Here is a 21,054-nt window from a genome sequence, read left to right as displayed (position 1 = left end):
TGTCGGTATCTGTGTCCACTAACTGCGCAAATGAACGTTTGTGACCCCGAAGGGTTTTGTGACAATGCATCCTCCATGGACCTTCTCCATGCTCGGTGCTGTGACTCAGATTTATCAAACATCTTATTTAACAAAGCCACATTAGCATTCAAAACACTCAACATATTCACCCAATCCGGAGTCGGCGGTGCCGACGGGGTCACTCCCACAGCCTGTACGGTCTCCACACCTACTTCCTCCTGGGAAGAGCATTCGGCCTCAGACATGCCGAACACACGTGCACCGACACCACCAAACACACTGGGCTATATGGAACAGACCCACACTAAGCCTGTCAGGGAGACACAAAGGGAGTTTGCCAGCTCACACCCCAGCGACTAACTTTGATCTGAAGTGTGCAGTACACAGCCCCAGATATGTTAGCGCTTCTCTTATCTCACAATAATAAGCACCAAATAACTGTGCCCCCCCCCCTGTTTTTCCCGTTACTTGTTACAGTGGAGGAGGAAGGCTCAGCGTCTCTGCAGCTCTGTCGAGAGAAAAATGGCGCTGGTTGGAGTTAAGATGGCAAAGCCACGCTCCCTCAATGGCGCGCTTCAGTCCCGCTTCTTTTTAAAAATAGATTTATACTGGCGGGGGTATAATCTGTGCCCAGACACCATCTGTCTTTGCCAGTGTCTGATCTGAGGTTTCCCTGCACCCAACAGTGGTGTGTGTGTGTGTGTGTGTGTGTGTGTGTGTGTGTGTGTGTGTGTGTGTGTGTGTGTGTGTGTGTGAGCATGGCGCGCAGCGCACCCGCCGCGCGGTACCTCAGTGAGCGTCTGCCGTCTCTGAAGTCTTCTTCTCTTCGGAATACTCACAGGCTTCTTTCTTCTGGCTCTGCAAGGGGGGTTGACGGCGCAGCTCCGGGACAGAGCATCTAGCATGGCTAGCGATCAGACCCTCTGGAGCTAATGGTGTCCAGTAGCCTAAGAAGCAGAGCCTTTAACTCATTAGAAGTAGGTCTGCTTCTCTCCCCTCAGTCCCACGAAGCAGGGAGCCTGTTGCCAGCAGGTCTCCCTGAAAATAAAAAACCTAACTAAGTCTTTTTCAGAGAAACTCAGGAGAGCTCCCCTGTTAGTGTCCAGTCTCTCTGGGCACAGAATCTAACTGAGGTCTGGAGGAGGGGCATAGAGGGAGGAGCCAGTTCACACCCATTCAAAGTCTTAGAGTGTGCCCATGTCTCCTGCGGATCCAGTCTATACCCCCATGGTCTATGAAGTGTCCCCAGCATCCTCTAGGATGTAGGAGAAATGAGGCTGAGGAAAGTTGCAGAAGCCCCTCTGAAATGGTTCTTCTCACAAGTATTTTCACCAGAACTCCACTTTACATTATATACAGTATACTGTGTGTTGTACATGTAACCACTATTTACACTCATAAAAGAAAATTGAGGAAGCCTTTCCCAATTATAATGTGAAAGCAAAACAATGGAAATCTCCAAACCTCAAGCTTGATAATCTCAGTTAAAAACATGGGTCCTCTGTTAGGCCAGTCCATGAAAATTAGTAAAAAAAAGTCCCATATATCGGACACTGTAAAAAAAAATTAGCTGTATATCTTGATGTTACAGTATTTCTCATACGTTTTCATCAATAAAACAATTTGGAATAAAAGGGAATTATTAGAAGTTTCATTTACAAAACATTGGTGTGACAATTACATTTTGTGATATTGTGTTGAGTATAACGGAGACCTAAAATAAGCCTAGTTAGGCAGTTTAGATGTCAGAGAATGCTAAAGCTGTGTCAGGGCACGCTGGGATGTGTAGTTTCTCAACAGCTGGAGGGCCGCACTTTGGACATGCCTGTGCTAAAACTTGTACAAATGTCCCATACTTGTCAGTGCAACGGCCCTTTTACAGTTTATACAGGCCCTCATTCCGAGTTGTTCGCTCGCAAGCTGCTTTTAGCAGCTTTGCACACGCTAAGCCGCCGCCTACTGGGAGTGAATCTTAGCATAGTAAAATTGCGAACGAAAGATTAGCAAAATTGCGAATAGACACTTCTTAGCAGTTTCTGAGTAGCTCCAGACTTACTCGGCAACTGCGATCAGTTCAGTCAGTTTCGTTCCTGGTTTGGACGTCACAAACACACCCAGCGGTCGGCCAGACACTCCTCCGTTTCTCCAGCCACTCCCGCGTTTTTCCCAGAAACGGTAGCGTTTTTTCGCACACACCCATAAAACGGCCAGCTTCCGCCCAGAAACACCCACTTCCTATCTATCACATTACGATCAACAGAACGAAGAAAAAACATCGTAATGCCGTGAGTAAAATACCTAACTGCATAGCAAATTTACTTGGCGCAGTCGCACTGCAAACATTGCGCATGCGCATTAGCGACTAATCGCTCCGTTGCGAGAAAAAAATAACGAGCGAACAACTCGGAATGAGGGCCACAGTCTCGGATTGTTCTTCTTGCGCAAACAGGTACACAGTGTACAAGCCAAAATAATAGCTAGGTTTAAACACAAGGGTGAAACAGAGCTCTCTAAGGTTCTGTGACCTAAATGACATGAAATCTGCAAATTAACATTACAGCTGCAAGTCACAGGTGCCAATTTATCAGCTCACAATCTAACTGGATTGTTAGAAAGTCCCAGTTACTGTTCAGGCTTAAAGACTTAAGCCGCATGCTCAACACGGTGCGATTTGAACTACCGATATGGACTATAAAGTCCATATCGGTAGAAAACATAGTACATTTCGCACCGTAGTGGTCATTCCAAGTTGATCGCTAGCTGCCATTGTTCGCAGCGCAGCGATAAGGCAAAAAAAAAAATCAGCTTTTCTGCGCATGCGTACGGGCCGCAGTACGCTCGCGCAAAGTACTTTCCCACAAAACTATGCTATTTTACACAAGGTCTAGCGGCGCTTTTCTGTCGCACGAGTGATTGGGGAGTGATTGACAGGAAAGGGGCGTTTCTGGGAGGTAACTGAGCATTTTCTGGGAGTGTGCTAAAAAACGCAGGCGTGTCAGGTACAAACGCAGGCGTGCCTGGGGAGTGGCTGGCCGAACGCAGGGCGTGTTTGCGACGTCAAAGCAGGAACCAAACTGTCTGCAGTGATCACAAAGTAGGAGTAGGTCTGGAGCTACTCAGAAACTGCATGAAAAGATTTACGAGCAGTTCTGCTAATCTTTCGTTCGCACTTCTGCTAAGCTAAGATACACTCCCAGAGGGCGGCGGCTTAGCGTTTGCATTGCTGCTAAAAGCAGCTAGCGAGCAATCAAATCGGAATGAGGGCCATAGTACATATCGCACTGTGTGTATACAGCTTGCGATACCAATGCATGCTCCCGCGGGGTTGGTATCAATAGAAAAAAAAATAGACTATGCAGGCAGGTCAATTTTTAAAGTGTACAATCTAGTTTCTAGTATAGTCAAAATTGTACATAGCCAAAATTGCACCGTGTGTATAGTCAATATCGGTCATTCTGGGATTCAGGTAGTTCAAAGGAAATCGCAAAGTCAAAATGGGACTTTAGGCCCCTTTACCCACAGCATCAGTGGAAAAAAAGACAGAAGAAGATGCGTAAAAAAAAAAAAACACTTATATTTTTAGACTATTGGTTTGATTGCATTTTGTTATTTTACATTTGGCTATACTGCTTACCTCATTTGGCTGAGGTAACACAGCAACAGTCATAGTGCTTGTATGAATTCTTCCTTGCTTCTCCGTCTTTGGTACTCGCTGGACTCTATGCACCCCTCCTTCATATTTCAAATGTTTATATACATTATGGCCCCCGACAATTGCAGAAGCACGGCGCACTCCACCTAAGGACATGCAAAATTCATCAAGAGACAGCTACAAAAAACAAACCTAAAAAATATCCACTTTGGAGAGAAGGTTTATACTACATTTTAAAGCTAACATTCTTATATACTCGGGGGGAGATCTCTAAAACTTTCTAAATAAGACAAGTGTAAGCGTTGCCCATAGAAACCAGATTTTATAGAATGAACTACATAATTAATAGCTAGGAACCATTTGGTGGCAATTGGCAACGCCTACAATAGTCCTCTTTAGAAGATTTGATCAATCTTTCCCTAAAGCCCCATACACACTGGGCGATACACTATACGATATGAACGATAATCTTTTTTAAAAGATCTATTGTTCATTTTATCTAGTGTGTATGCCTGAACGATGCGTGCACCCGCGGGTCGTTCTCGTTCAGCCATTATCTACTGAACATGCAGCTCAACTTTAACTATATCGTTGAGCTGCATGTTCGGAAAGTGAGGGGGATAAAGTCACTGAACGATATCGTTTATCGATATCGTTGAGCGTGTGGGGTGATCTCCTCTAATTAGCAAAAAGCATGCAACAGGTCCCTGATGTGAGGAGTAGACTGGACATTTCTATATTACAAAGCTAGTTTTAAGCATGCGCATGTTTTGCTCATTCCAGACTTGTTATAACAAACCGAATCTGTTCCTCCATGCTACAGCTGTTTTATTGACCCACATTAATTTTTCTGTAATAGTTATCAAAACTGACCCAGGTTGCATTCATAAGCCCTGACAGAAACCACACACTCTGCAATATGGATGGTCACTGCACATGTAGGTATTTATTATCTTTCGCTTCTATGTTGCCACAAGGGTTCCATTGCGCCATACAGTAGGGATAGCATACAGCAAAATACGAGAGTACATTAAACAAAGGTGGACTAGTTTAGTAATTGACAGATTAAAGTAATATGAACCCACCAGCTACATATCCACATTGAGAACATAGTGGGAGAGACCACCCTGCTCATAAGAGCTTACATTGTAGGGCGGAATATGGACAGGCACAAGGAGAGATGGCAGAAGAGTGAGGTGCAGAATCTGGTAAATTAGCAGGAGGGGTGGTAGGCTTGAATGAAATTAGGAGCTTTAAAAGGGCACACTTAAAGGCAGGAAGGATAGGGGAAATGCTGGTGATGACTAGGAGGACATTACTGAGATTGGGAGCAGCACAAGAGAAATCTTAAAGGATGGATTATGAAATGGCGATTAGGGAAAAAGAGAAGATATGTTCATTAGACGATAAAAGTGGGTGTAATGAAACGAGTGTTATGTAAGCTTGGAGATGTAGTGGGGACTAGGAAACAGAGTGGTTGCTTTGTAGGTTAACGATAGGAGAACAAAAATTATTGAGCCGGACGTTCACCAGTAGTGCCAAGAATGAATCACTGCATGCATGGGAAGCTTTAATTCCTTTATGTGTTCTTTTTGTTTGATAAGAGTTTAAAAATAAATAAATCAATCAATCACTGATATGGTGGAAACCAAGTGAGTTATTTTCGGCCTAAAGTGTTAACGAATAATTGCCTTCAAAATTTAATTCCGTTTTGGGTATGATTAATTTAACAACAACAGTGTCTAGGGTTTCTACTGATCCACAATGTCTGTAATAGTCCAGAAACACTGTACACACTTCTGTCACTTACCTGTTTGATATAAACACTCTTCTTTCCTTTTACTAATGAACATTTCAAGAAAAATGACACTGACCACATTCTTTATTTATTTATTTTATTTTTATTTTTTAAGAAGGCCTCACTCAAGAAGGAGAAGTAGAGTACAGCTAACTGTGACATCAAAGGACTCCAGGGCAGGATCCAGTTGTTGGGATTCCGGCTGTTGGAATACCTACACCAATCACAATGCCGATGCCAAAATCCTGAAATGGTCAGCACACCGACGATAGAGTCCCGACTGTCGACATCCCGGCGTATTTAAGTATAGCACCTGCATTAGTTTGGGACGGGGGTGGGGATAACTGGTTTAGTTTAGCTGAGCCCTGGGGAGGTTAGGAAAAGGTGCGGGGAGGGAGGGTTAGGCACCGCCGCAGGAAGGTTAGAGTTAGGCACTATAGGGGAAGGTTAGGGTTAGAGTTAAGTGGTAGGGGAGAGGGGAAAACAGACCCAACTCACCCCTGTCGGCATTGCAAGCTTAGGGATCCCGGTGTTTGTCTTCTAATCGCTGGGATCCCAAGCGCTGACATATACTGAATCCCCCAGGGTATATGGTAAGTAATAGTATTATTGTTTAACATACTAAATTGTATGTTTAATATATTGTGCTTAAAAATAAAAAAATACCTATGCAATGTGCTTCAGTAAGGTCACCGTCCCCCAGTGAACATAAACACTGCATGCTCACAAATGTTTGTTCAGCCAACAAAAAAGCTGCTTTCGCTGTAATTAGAAAGCATACACACTTAGAACACATATACGTTACCTAGGTCACTGTGGAAGTATTCCAGAATGTCAAAACTCCAGTTTTTATGAGCAGCATAACGTTGATACATGTCAAATATATCTGAAGTAAAAAGCATTGCTTCCTGTCCTCCTACACCAGCTGTCACTTCTAAAATAGGATTACAGGCATCCACTTCCTCTCTGGGAATTAGAAACCAGGCAATCTATATGTGAAAAAAAACCAACACATGACTGAAGGGAAAAAGAAATTAAGAAAGCATAGTCATATTTTAAAATAAAGGCTGCATGCATCGGTGCCGTACAAGTTTTTCGGATGGACAGTTTATATATATCTACAGCTACATGACAGAAGCCTTGACTTACCAATGGAGTATGTGTGAACTTAGCAGAAGGGGATGCAGTTATGATGTCGACATTGAACATGTTGATATGTTCATAATGTTGACGTGTAAAATGTCGACACTCTGCACAGTCCAGGGGGTTAGGGTTAGGCTACGGGAGGGGAAGGTTAGGGCTAGACGATAATGGGGAGGGTTAATATGGCTGCAAGAGAAGACATGAGTGAAATTGAAAGATGGGAGATTGTGGAAGATCCCTGCCGTTAGCATAGAGCTCCAAATGAAGTTGAAAGAGATCTGTAGAGCAAGATATTGCACGCAAGTTGCAGTCCGTGAACTGCTCATTACATGTGGCAATGCAAGCTTGCAAGCATATATTGTAATCCAAGGGCGTAATGAGCACGACACTGATGTTATACATAAGTCATGGCCTTCTCCATTACCAAGGGACATATTAACTAAAATGCTGGTTTGTAGAAGTGGAGATGTTGCCCATAGCAACTAGTGATGTGCACCGGACATTTTTCGGGTTTTGTATTTTGGTTTTGGATTCGGACGCGTTTTGGCAAAACCTCCCTAAAAATGTTTTGTCGGATTCGGGTGCGTTTTGGATTCGGGTGGGTTTTTTTTTTTTTTTTTTTACAAAAAAACCCTAAAAAACAGCTTAAATCATAGAATTTGGGGGTCATTTTGATCCCATAGTATTATTAACCTCAATAACCATAATTTCCACTCATTTCCAGTCTATTCTGAACACCTCACAATGGGGGTCATTCCGAGTTGTTCGCTCGTTGCCGATTTTCGCTATATTGCGATTAGTCGCTTACTGCGCATGGTTCGCAGAGCGCATGCGCTTAGTTATTTTACAAAAAAGTTAGGTATTTTACTCACGGCATAACAAGGTTTTTTCATCGTTCTGGTGATCATACTGTGATTGACAGGAAGTGGGTGTTTCTGGGCGGAAACTTGACGTTTTCTGGGCGTGTGCGAAAAAACGCTGGCGTTTCTGGGAAAAACGCGGGAGTGTCTGTAGAAACGGGGGAGTGTCTGTAGAAACGGTGGAGTGTCTGGGCGAACGCTGGGTGTGTTTGTGACGTCAAACCAGGAACGAAACTGACTGAACTGATCGCAATGGCTGAGTAAGTCTCGAGCTACTCAGAAACTGCTATGAAATTTCTATTCGCAATTCTGCTAATCTTTCGTTCGCAATTCTGCTATGCTAAGATACACTCCCAGAGGGCGGCGGCTTAGCGTGTGCAATGCTGCTAAAAGCAGCTAGCGAGCGAACAACTCGGAATGAGGGCCAATATTATTTTTAGTCCTAAAATTTGAACCGAGATCGCTGGATGACTAAGCTAAGCGACCCAAGTGGACGACACAAACACCTGGCCCATCTAGGAGTGGCACTGCAGTGTCAGACAGGATGGAAGATTTAAAAAATAATCCCCAAACAGCACATGATGCAAAGAAAAAAAAAAAAAAAAAGAGGTGCACCAAGGTCGCTGGATGGTTAAGCTAAGCGACCCAAGTGGCCGACACAAACAACTGGCCCATCTAGGGGTGGCACTGCAGTGTCAGACAGGATGGCACTTCAAAAAATAGTCCCCAAACAGCACATGATGCAAAGAAAAAAAAAAGAGGTGCACCAAGGTCACTGGATGGTTAAGCTAAGCGACCCAAGTGGCCGACACAAATAACTGGCCCATCTAGGGGTGGCACTGCAGTGTCAGACAGGATGGCACTTGGGCCCTCCCACCCACCCTTATGTTGCATAAACAGGACATGCACACTTTAACAAACACATCATTTCAGCGACCTTTGATAAAGCTGCCAAACGCCAGCGAAACGCGTAAGGGGACCAGCCTTGACCCTGACACTTCAAAGCCACCTTTAGGATACCTTTGCAGTCACTGCCATCTTGGACACGTTTCAATCTATGGACGTGGAAAATTAATAGAGGGAAAACCACCAAACATCTGTGTCGGATCGGAGACAGCCTCTGGACCTTCGCTAGGTGGGATACCCGGCCAATCCACTAAACATCTGGTAATTATACCACAAGATTGGACACATCTGCATATCTAAAACTAAGGATCCTGTTGATATTGTGACCGGTCACAGGGACATTACTAATATTAATAGGTGTGCCTATACATATCAAATTGTCGGTGGTCAGAGACTGGCTATAGAGGCTCCATTTATTATGGTTTTACATTTGTGAGAGAGATAGATATATATATATATATATATATATATATAGATATAGATATAGATATAGATATAGATATATGTTGAGTAACATTAAACGTATGGGATTCATTCTTATGAAAACACCTGGTTTTAGATTTATTCTTAGCGCTGTTTTTCATTTTTTATACGTTGTAATTTCAGCGACTGGGTCTGCCACACGACTGTGACTGAAATGACTGGTTGGTTTGGGCCCCCACCAAAAAAGAAGCAATCAATCTCTCCTTGCACAAAATGGCTCTACAGAGGCAAGATGTCCACCTCCTCCTCATCGTCCGATTCCTAACCCCTTTCACTGTGTACATCTCCTTACTCACAGAGTATTAATTCGTCCCCACTGGAATCCACCATCTCAGGTCCCTGTATACTTTCTGGAGGCAATTGCTGGTGAATGTCTCCACGGAGGAATTGATTATAATTAATTTTGATGAACATCATCTTCTCCACATTTTCTGGAAGTAACCTCGTACGCCGATTGCTGACAAGGTGAGCAGCTGCACTAAACACTCTTTCGGAGTACACAATGGAGGGGGGGCAACTTAGGTAAAATAAAGCCAGTTTCTGCAAGGGCCTCCAAATTGCCTCTTTTTCCTGCCAGTATACGTACGGACTGTCTGACGTGCTTACTTGGATGCGGTCACTCATATAATCCTCCACCATTCTTTCAATGGTGACAGAATCATATGCAGTGACAGTAGACGACATGTCAGTAATCGTTGGCAGGTCCTTCAGTCCGGACCAGATGTCAGCACTCGCTCCAGACTGCCCTGCATCACCGCCAGAGGGTGGGCTCAGAATTCTTAGCCTTTTCCTCGCAGCTAGAGTTGCGGGAGAATGTGAAGGAGGAGCTGTTGACGGGTCACGTTCCGCTTGACTTGACAATTTTCTCACCAGCAGGTCTTTGAACCTCTGCCGGAAAGAGCTCCAACGTAGGTTTTAAATCTAGGATCGAGCACGGTGGCCAAAATGTAGTGCTCTGATTTCAACAGATTGACCACCCGTGAATCCTGGTTAAGCGAATTAAGGGCTCCATCCACAAGTCCCACATGCCTAGCGGAATCGCTCTGTTTTAGCTCCTCCTTCAATGTCTCCAGCTTCTTCTGCAAAAACCTGATGAGGGGAATGACCTGACTCAGGCTGGCAGTGTCTGAACGGACTTCACGTGTGGCAAGTTCAAAGGGTTGCAGAACCTTGCACAACGTTGAAATCATTCTCCACTGCGCTTGACTCAGGTGCATTCCCCCTCCTTTGCCTATATCGTAGGTAGCTGTATAGGCTTGAATGGCCTTTTGCTGCTCCTCCATCCTCTGAAGCATATAGAGGGTTGAATTCCACCTCTTGCTTCAGATGATGGCAGGGCAGGTTCAGGAGTGTTTGCTGGTGCTCCAGTCTTCGGCACGTGGTGGCTGAATGCCGAAAGTGGGCCGCAATTTTTCGGGCTACAGACCGCATCTCTTGCACGCCCTTGTCGTTTTTTAAATAATTCTGCACCACCAAATTCAATGTATGTGCAAAACATGGGACGTGCTGGAATTTGCCCACATGTAATGCACGCACAATATTGCTGGCGTTGTCCGATGTCACAAATCCCCAGGAGAGTCCAATTGGGGTAAGCCATTCTGCGATGATGTTCCTCAGTTTCCGTAAGAGGTTGTCAGTTGTGTGCCTCTTATGGAAAGCGGTGATACAAAGCGTAGCCTGCCTAGGAATGAGTAGGCGTTTGCGAGATGCTGCTACTGGTGCCGCCGCTGCTGTTCTTGCTGCAGGAGGCAATACATCTACCCAGTGGGCTGTCACAGTTATAAAGTCCTTAGTCTGCCCTGCTCCACTTGTCCACATGTCCGTGGTTAAGTGGACATTGGGTACAACTGCATTTTTTAGGACACTGGTGACTCTTTTTCTGAGGTCTGTGTACATTCTCGGTATCGCCTGCCTAGAGAAATGGAACCTAGAGATGGTATTTGGTACCGGGGACACAGTACCTCAAGCAAATCTCTAGTTTCCTGTGAATTAACGGTGGATACCGGAAACACGTTTAACACCGCCCAGGCTGCCAAGGCCTGAGTTATCCGCTTTGCAGCAGGATGACTGCTGTGATATTTCATCTTCCTCGCAAAGGACTGTTGGACAGTCAATTGCTTACTGGAAGTAGTACAAGTGGTCTTCCGACTTCCCCTCTGGGATGACGATCGACTCCCAGCAGCAACAACAGCAGCGCCAGCAGCAGTAGGCGTTACACTCAAGGATGCATCGGAGGAATCCCAGGCAGGAGAGGACTCGTCAGACTTGCCAGTGACATGGCCTGCAGGACTATTGGCTTTCCTGACTAATGAGGAAATTGATACTGAGGGAGTTGGTGGTGTGGTTTGCAGGAGCTTGGTTACAAGAGGAAGGGATTTAGTTGACAGTGGACTGCTTCCGCTGTCACCCAAAGTTTTTGAACTTGTCAATGACTTCTGATGAATGCGCTCCAGGTGACGTATAAGGGAGGATGTTCCAAGGTGGTTAACGTCCTTACCCCTACTTATTACAGCTTGACAAAGGCGACACATGGCTTGACACCTGTTGTCCGCATTTCTGTTAAAATAAATTTTTTTGTATTTTGACCAGGCATGTCAATGGCCATATTCGTCCCACGGACAACAGGTGTCTCCCCGGGTGCCTGACTTAAACAAACCACCTCACCATCAGAATCCTCCTTGTTAATTTCCTCCTCAGCGCCAGCAACACCCATATCCTCATCCTGGTGTACTTCAACAGTGACATCTTCAATTTGACTATCAGGAACTGGACTGCGGGTGCTCCTTCCAGCACTTGCAGGGGGCGTGCAAATGGTGGAAGGCGCCACCTCTTCCCGTCCAGTGTTGGGAAGGTCAGGCATCGCAACCGAAACAATTGGACTCTCCTTGGGGATTTGTGATTTAGAAGAACGCACAGTTCTTTGCTGTGCTTTTGCCAGCTTAAGTCTTTTCATTTTTCTAGCGAGAGGATGATTGCTTCCATCCTCATGTGAAGCTGACCCACTAGTCATGAGGAACATAGGAGAGGGCCTCAGCCGTTCCTTGCCACTCCGTGTCGTAAATGGCATATTGGCAAGTTTACGCTTCTCCTCAGACGATTTTAATTTTGATTTTTGGGTCATTTTACTGAACTTTTGTTTTTTGGATTTTACATGCTCTCTACTATGACATTGGGCATAAGCCTTGGCAGACGACGTTGATGGCATTTCATCGTCTCGGCCATGACTAGTGGCAGCAGCTTCAGCATGAGGTGGAAGTGGATCTTGATCTTTACATATTTTACCCTCCACATTTTTGTTCTCCATTTTTTAATGTGTGGAATTATATGCCAGTAATATATCAATAGCAATGGCCTACTGTACCGTACTGCTATATATTATATACTGGTGGTCAGCAAAATTATGCACTGTCCTCCTACTATATATACTGCGCAAAACTTAAATGCACCACAGGTATGGATGGATAGTATACTTGACGACACAGAGGTAGGTAGAAGCAGTGGACTACTGTACCGTACTGATATAATACTGGTGGTCACTGGTCAGCAAAATTCTGCACTGTCCTCCTACTATATACTACAATGCAGCACAGATATGGAGCGTTTGTCAGGCAGAGAACGTAGATATTTGCAAGCACACTCAGCACAGATATTTGCAAGCACACTCAGCACAGATATTTGCAAGCACACTCAGCACAGATATTTGCAAGCACACTCAGCACAGATATTTGCAAGCACACTCAGCACAGATATTTGCAAGCACACTCAGCACAACTGAGAGAACGCTGCACGTCCTCTCCCTATCATCTCCAATGCACGAGTGAAAATGGCGGCGACGCGCGGCTCCTTATACAGAATACGAATCTCGCGAGAATCCGATGATGACGTTCGTACGCACTCGGGTTAACCAAGCAAGGCGGGAGGATCCGAGTCTGCCTCGGAACCGTGTAAAATGGGTGAAGTTCGGGGAACCGAACCCGCTCATCACTAATAGCAACCAATCATATTCTACATATTTATCTAGCACATAATAGCTAAAATTTGATTGGTCACTTTAGGCAACATTTCCACTTTATAAACCTGCACTTTAGTGAATATACCTGCAGATCCTAATGGACCTGAAGTCTGTGATAGCATTTATGGGAAATTACATTACGATTACCAAGCTTTGCCACCATCAGCCAGACATCAGGAGAATGAGTGTCATACGTAAGTATAGTGCTGCATTCCTCCTGCACAATTCCAGACATTGACTAAAATATACAACACATGCAGACCACATATACTGTATAGGCAAGTACCCATTAAATTACTTTATGTTGGCATTTCCATCTTTTACCTACTACCTGTAAAAGTCCATTACGGTATTTTCAACACTGAAACCTCCAATCCAAACTGGATGTAATAGTACTTTTCAAGGCAATTACTATTATATTCATACGGGCTTGGCTTTAATACTATTACTTTGCTAGGGATGTAAAAGCATTTTCAAGACTCAAAATATATGAAATAGAAACCACAAAATAGATAACATTTTCCTGTACATCCATTACCTGGCAATTCAGTTCATTTATCTCCTTCAGACAGGATGTGATTTCTGTTTTTGCAAGAGCCTTTAAATCTTCATTTTCATCTGTAAAGCAGTAATGGCACAAATAAAGATATGAGTATAAACACTGGTTACTTTTTAACATTCATTCTTACTGTATATTGACAGGAGAATGGGTAGGATTGCCAACCGTCAATAAATTTACTTACAGCAATAAACAGTCAACAATTTACAGAAAACAAACAAGTAAATGGCAAAAGAAGTCCTCTAAAACAATGCAACTCGTAAAAAAAAAAAAAAAAGCTCAGTATGCACTGCCAATTCCTACAACTCATCTGCTTCAGCTAATCTATAACCGGGGATTTTGTGTGGAAAAAATGCAATCTACGATCAAATTCTTTGACATGCGGGGGGACGCCCAGCACAGGGCAAGTCCACCCCGCATGCCAAATCCAGACCCTTCCCCTACAGACATGCAAAAGTTTTGAGTAGCCCTCTGCCTACACAGCCTAGCTGCAAAGGCAGACGGCTACCACCATGTTAAGGGTCACAGTGGCTGCGTGTGACGTCACGCAGCCGCCGCGGCCCGCCCCAGCAACGGTCCAGACACGCCTTCGTTGTCTGGATCACACCCCTTAAATGGAGGGCCAACACCCTGTTCTCGCCCCCCTCCAGGTCTTAAACTGCGTTCTGAAGAGATTGCAGTTTAGGACCACGCACATGTGCGTACACGCATACACAGATAGTATCTTGCTAATGGAGCCACATACTAGGATGACATATGACATATCTCACTGGGTTGGGGACAGTTATAATTACAGGTAGTGTCTGTAGATACGCAAGAGAGAGCATCCAATTGGATACCACCTGACCTACTGGATCCTATGTTCCCCTTTGTATAGGCATGTTTACATGATGGATCTCAGACACCCCTGTACCAGACCCATAAAATTGCTGTTGTGCTTCCCAATCAAGATGTCACATTCTGAAATAAAGCAGAACAATCATTTTATCTGGAATGTTCAACACTGTACTGTCAAATAATTCTGAATGTCAACTTTAAGTATGTCTACATCATGAACAAAGCAGCGTCAGACTAAGATGGGTGTGGATCATTAGATCTACACTAAAATGTCTACAGTCAATAGGCTGACCCCACATGCCAAAGGTCGACAATAGTAAAGATTGGCAGTAGAAAAGGTTGATGCAATTTATTTTTTGGGGGGTGTTTTGTTACATTTCTACTGCAAAAAAGCCCCATTAATGTACCGTGTCCCTTTGAATGGAGGACGATTCGAGCAAGGTGCCTCACTCTGCTACCGTGGAGCAGGTTACTAGTCCACGTGGATAGTAAAGTATGTAAAAAAATTAAATTGTGTCAACCTTCTGAATAGGGATCGCCATCAACCTCAATGATTCCAAATCATCGATGGTCTTTGCCCAATGTTGAATACTTTTACCATTGATGGCGGAGAACCAGATGGGTTTCCGCCATCGATGGTGGGTGTGGGTCCGATGGTAATGGTTTTTTATTGTACCGGGAGTCGGGGGTGGATGGATGGCTGGGCGGACCTCACCAGCCATAACACTCACCAGTGCTGTCGGTACTGGTGCTGCGTGCTGACTGTCTACTTAAGACGAGTGCACATAGTTTGAGGCAGAGCAGACATGCTCAGCTGTCATTAAGCAGCCCCACCTCTCCCCGCCAACTGTATCTATTTTCCCAGCCAGGGAAGGCAGCTACTTGCACCTTGCCCTACCTAAATGGGCGTGTGTGGTAATCCTTTCAGGGAGGAGACAATTACCATCTCCTCCCTCAGCTAAAGAAGTGACTGCGCAAGTAAAGAAACAGTCACCAACCTCTGCTGTTGCAGGTGAATCCCACTGAGCACAGGTCCGTCCCGTGACTGCTACAGAAACAAAGCCGCGCATGCTCAGAGGAAATTTTTGCTTGCTATTTCTATAGTGAAGATTCTTCTGCGCATGTGCAGCTATTCAATAGCGAGAACCATCGATGGCAAATGGTAGCATAGTTTCCAACCATTGATGGTTCCGGCTGAAACACTCATCAATGGCAGTGATCGCGCTGAGCCAAAACAAAAGTGGGTCCCAGGGACCCCTCACTTTTAAAAATTGGGGTCCTACCAGTCTTTTTCTGGGTACTATCGGAATGAAGGTTCGTATTAATCTTAATCTTGTTTGGACACTACAAAAGTGTTGCAAGGTGGGGGGGGGAAGGGGCGACAATGCTGCTGGGCTGTGTAGCATGCAGGACACCATGCACCAGACGTGTAACAAGACATTTTGGTACCCTTAGGCAGAAAGTGAATTGGTGTTCCACCTCCCAGACAGTAAAGGATAGGCAGTGCGCGCCACAAAATTTTAGGGGCGTGGCTTCATGGGGACGGGGCGTGACCACATAATAGTGCCAATTCACATTACACTACACAGTAGTGCCGCTTATACACATTGCACCAGGTAGAACCTCCTATACACACTGCGCCAGGTAGAGCACTTTATACATATTGCGCCAGATAGTGCATATTCTACACTTTGCTCCAGGTACAGCACGTTATACACATTGCGCCAGGCAGAGCACGTTATACACATTGCGCCAGGCAGAGCACGTTATACACATTGCGCCAGGCAGAGCGCGTTATACACATTGCGCCAGGCAGAGCGCGTTATACACATTGCGCCAGGCAGAGCGCGTTATACACATTGCGCCAGGCAGAGCGCGTTATACACATTGCGCCAGGCAGAGCGCGTTATACACATTGCGCCAGGCAGAGCGCGTTATACACATTGCGCCAGGCAGAGCGCGTTATACACATTGCGCCAGGCAGAGCGCGTTATACACATTGCGCCAGGCAGAGCGCGTTATACACATTGCGCCAGGCAGAGCGCGTTATACACATTGCGCCAGGTACAGCGCGTTATACACATTGCACCAGGTGACCATTTAGACACATTGTAGCCACCATCTCGGATCCCCCCGTTGTCATCCCCAGACACAGTGATCGTGGGTGTCAGTGGAGGGGGTGTCTACAGTGATTGCGGGTGTCAGCGGGGGAGGGTGGTGTCCACAGTGATTGCGCGGGAAGGGGGTGTCCATAGTCATCGCATGTGTCAGTGGAGGGGGTGATCGCGGGTATCAGCGAGGGAAGGGGGTGTCCACAGTCATCACGGGTGTCAGTGGGGGTGCCGAGGGGAGGAGTGATGACTGACATGTAGTGCAGCAGCTCTGGTCCTCTTCCTGCGCTGGTGCTGCAGCGAAGGCCACTGAGCCCAGTGTGACATATGTAGGAGCCTGCTCTAAACCTCCCATCCAGCACATATAAAGCAACCAGCTCTCACCTCTCCCCCCGCACAACACACAAAAAGTCACCGGCGCTCACTCCCCCCTGCCCCGCAGCACATACATAGGCACCAGCTCTCAGCCCTGACATCCCCTGCCGGAGAGCACATATAGTCTGCTGCGCTCCCCCCCCGCAGCACATTGTCACCGGCGCTCCCCCGCAGCACACACAATCACTAGTGCCCCTTCCCCCTGCAGCGCTCCCATCTTACCATGCAGGGGCACAGTCTATAGGTGATGCATGCCGGCCGGGACAGTGCAAGGGCACAGAGTATCATGCTGTCTCTCAGCATGGACACAGCACAGCATGGAGCAGTGACAGACTCGAGCGGCACTCACCGTTGCATAGGAGGAGGGCGCTGGTGACACTGCTGGGTGAGCGGGGCCAGTCTCTGCCAGTGCTGCAGCACAGATACATGCCAGCATACGTGCTGGCAGGGGTGCCTAGGATCAGCGCGAGCGGGAGGAGGATTCAAAGCCGCAGCGTGCCGGACTGGCGGCCAATGAGAGGGAGACACCGCAGGCTCTGGAGACTACAGGAGGTGACTGGCTGGGGAAGAAGCCAGTCACCTCCTGTGTGCCGCTGATTGGCTAGGGCGCTGACACACAGATCTAGAATGAGCGCGTCCTATGGGACCCGCTCATTTTCTAAAAGTGGGTCCCAGGTGACAGTTTCAGGGTAAAATACGCGCTATAGCGCGTTTTTGCGATCACTGAATGGTAACCATCGATGGCCATCCATACTTTTGAACGTGTCAACCTTTTGTAAGGTCTACCTGTTAACCTATAGACTGTATACCAGCTTAGATACTATGAATGCCATGCTAAACATGGATAATGTTGAATATATCCACATTATGTCAGTGCCACATACAAAAGGTTGACATGTCAAATGTCGACTTTTATACCATGTCCACTTTTTTGAGCCAACATTATCATCTACTATAAGGTACAGCAGCGTCCTTCCTCATCTAGTCTCCGTACGTAATGAGTCGCAGCACACAGGGCGCATGAGAGTCAACAGCTACCATGCGACTGCCACCACAAGAGTCTCTCCTCCATAAATGAAAACTATATGCAGTATGAGTATATTCTGTGCGAATGCAGCTGCATCTCTATACAAACTGCTACGTTACAGTGTCAGTGGAAAACACTGTAACGTAGCATTTCGTATGCAGATACAACTGCATTCGCACACAGAATAATAGGGGCCTATGGTGGTCATTCCGAGTTGATCGCTAGCTGAAAATGTTCGCCGCGCTGCGATTAAGTTAAAAAACGGCACTTATGTGCATGCGCAACGTACTTACACAACAGCCAATGTATTTTCACACAAGGTCTAGCGATGCATTTCAGTTGCACTGGTTGCCGCTGAATGATTGACATGAAGTGGGCGTTTCTGGGTGTCAACTGACCGATTTCAGGGAGTGCTCGAAAAAACGCAGGCGTGCCAGGAAAAACGCAGGGCGTATTTGTGACTTCAAATCCGGAACTGAATGGTCTGAAGTGATCGCAAGCGCCGAGTAGGTCTGAAGGCACTCAGAAACTGCACAATATTTTTTTTGGAGCCGTTCTGCGATGCATTCGTTCGTACTACTGCTAAGATACACTCCCAGAGGGCAGCGGCTTAGCATTTGCACGGCTACTAAAAACTGCTAGTGAGCAATCAACTCGGAATGACCCCCTATGTACTAAGTCTCCAAGAGAGATAAACTGGACATAGATAAAGTAGCAGCCAATGAGCTCCTAACTGTCATTTTTCAAACACAGCCTTTAACATGGCAATTAGGAGCGGATTGGCTGGTACTTTATCTCCTTCCACTTTATCTCTCTCCCAAGGCTCAGTACATAGACCCCATAGTCATGCCGCATATAATTTTAAGCAGCGAAGTCCCATTGTGCGTCTTATTTGCAACGTGATGCTAATAAGATGCATTATTGGGGGAAAAAGGCACAAGCGTTGCTCAGAGTTAACAAATGTGCTCGGCACTGGGCACGACTAGAGGGCTGCTTAACATGACTGCAGCACTCCTGGCCACCCAGAAAAGTGGACAAGTATCCAACATCCTGCTTACTTCTGCCTGCACTCCCTGCCCGCAGCAGCACCCACTCACAGGGGAAACAACAGTGGCTAATGCGATTATGTGATTTGCACTGAACTGCATCATCGTAGCCCCCTCTTTTCAATGTGGGAAATGTATAGCAGGGGTGTGGCCATGATGATATGATCAAACCTCCACCCACTATTCTGGAACCACATTACAACCCCCGTTGTGCTAACCAGCTAACACAACCTGACTGCTCCTTCCTGGAGGTGGCAGCAAGTACAGTATTCCCTTTTGGCTAAGATCAAGTGTAGTATCTGTTCTTATCAGTGGAGAAACACTGGACCGCCTACCCCTAACCCATGGGGATTTAAGCATACCCCCATGGGTATAGGGAGCGGTCTGGTGGAGTACCTGCGGTAGAGAAACATGGGGTGGAGTACCCGTTCTTACACTAGGAACGTGAGAGGTTCCTAGATGTGGAATGGAGAAACACCCTGTGGAGTACCGTGCCGGGGTAAGGAAGGCTCCGGTCGAGGATGGAGAAAAACCAGGCTCAGTTCCCTACAGCGTTACGGCTATTTTCCTGCGACTGTTAGGGTAAATGGCCTGGTCTAGTACCCACCCTTGACGGGGGCTGGCAAGGCTCCCGGTCGGGATGGGAGGACCGCCGGGCTTAGTATCCCTACTTCGTAAGGTGTAATAGGCCTTACGATGGATCGGGAACGGCCTGGTGTGTCACCCATTCTCGTACTGGGGGTTTACCCTGGCATAGAGCAGTACGAAACTTGGTCTGGCTGAGAGGCCGGGAGCTGCTTAGAAGCCCGAGGTGACATGTGCCCTTAGGGTGAAAACCCTAAGGGTGCCTTAACTTGCACTGGTCCTAACCTTTGCACTTTGAGAGCACTAGCACTGTCACTTCTTCCCAACTTCTGGTGCACCTCATCCTTTGCCCTGGCCTTCCGGCTAGGGCAGGGATAATTTTTTACCCCCCACCCCGGCCTTCTGGCTGGGGCTTATTTATTTATTTATGCCCACATATGAGTTTTTGCACTTGCACCCGCACTTGCACAAACTTTAGCACTTATATTTGGTTTTCGTAGTGTGTAGTGTGTCACGTTTCACGTTTTTCGTTGGGGTTAAGGTGAGACCCTTATGGGCCGCCCTCTCCTCTAAAGTTGCTGAGGTCCTCTCCACGGGGGGAGGACCAGACGCAGAAATCGGTCCCCAGGGGGACGCTTCGGCTAACCCTGGGGACACCCGAGGGTTCCCCTGCGCTTTGGCAAAGGGGGACCCACAGTCCCTTTTTTCCCTCAGGGCCTTTTGGCTCTGAGGGTTAGAGGAGTAACGGGGCCCTTCTCCTCTGGGAGAGGGTCCAAGAACCTTCGCCCCCAGCACGTTTGGTCACAGACACTGGGTGATGAAGCACCGCACCTCGGGCTTCAAAAAAAAAAAAAAAAAAAAAAAAAAAGAATTCAATTACTGTGCTCTATATACATGTTCTCACCTCCCAGGAGCTGATGCAGCTGTTCCAGCTCGCTCTCCTTCTCTCTCAGCTCCTGGATGACAGAGAACACACGCTTCATTTCCCACGTATTACTCCTCCTGCTCCCCGAGGTGTCTCCCACCTGTGAGCTCGCTGTCACCTGCAGGTCCTCTGACACTTCCTCTGCAGCCTCCAATTCCTTCAAGCGCTTTAGATAACCCGGCCACGCAGCACTCCTCGTCACTTCTTCCAGGGCGGAGAGCCGCCGGGTGTCAGCAGCAGTCCGCCTGCAGAGGACTCCGGGCAGTCTATATAAAGCATCACAGAGGTCATGGCGGAGGCTGCGTGTAATCCCGGCGTTCTGCACGCACCTCGCCAGGCTGGCCAGCATGACTGCAGGATACACCGACTTTCCCCTCTAACCTGCACGCTAATGACCTGCCGCCATATTGAGAGTGGCAGCACGTGTTGTGCTTGTGCTCCTCGTCCCAGCCTGTCGCATTGCAATGTTGTCATTCATGTCTTGTGCCATCTAGTGGCTAGCTTTGGAAATACGGGGGATATTTGATAAACATAATTATCTAATTTTTTTCCGTTTAAAAGTTAGAAAATGTGATTTCTGTAGCGGGGTACATGTATTGCACAGGGAATACATCGGGGTGTAGAAATGGATCTTGATCCAGGCACGAACAGGTTAAAGCTTTAGCTGTCCCAGGATGTATTGGGGCCTTCTCTATAACCCCGCCTCCAGGCACT

At 46.6% G+C, this 21,054-nt stretch overlaps 1 protein-coding gene across 1 annotated transcript in view; it reads right to left on the bottom strand.

The window, feature by feature from the left end:
- The window catches only part of MTRF1L (mitochondrial translation release factor 1 like), a 165,629-nt gene extending 144,813 nt beyond the window's left edge, over window positions 1-20,816 (bottom strand). The window contains exons 1-4 of the mRNA XM_063917849.1: window positions 20,320-20,816; window positions 13,414-13,493; window positions 6,277-6,460; window positions 3,656-3,819 (exon numbers count right to left, since the gene is read on the bottom strand). Of these exons, the coding sequence (XP_063773919.1) occupies window positions 3,656-3,819; window positions 6,277-6,460; window positions 13,414-13,493; window positions 20,320-20,689 (798 nt within the window). The 5' untranslated portion in view covers window positions 20,690-20,816. The remainder of the gene's footprint in view (window positions 1-3,655; window positions 3,820-6,276; window positions 6,461-13,413; window positions 13,494-20,319) is intronic.
- Window positions 20,817-21,054: the final 238 nt, after the last annotated feature.

Source organism: Pseudophryne corroboree, chromosome 4 (genome assembly GCF_028390025.1).
Source record: "Pseudophryne corroboree isolate aPseCor3 chromosome 4, aPseCor3.hap2, whole genome shotgun sequence".
Taxonomy (NCBI): Eukaryota; Metazoa; Chordata; class Amphibia; order Anura; family Myobatrachidae; genus Pseudophryne; species Pseudophryne corroboree.
This window is presented reverse-complemented; position numbering and strand designations above follow the sequence as displayed.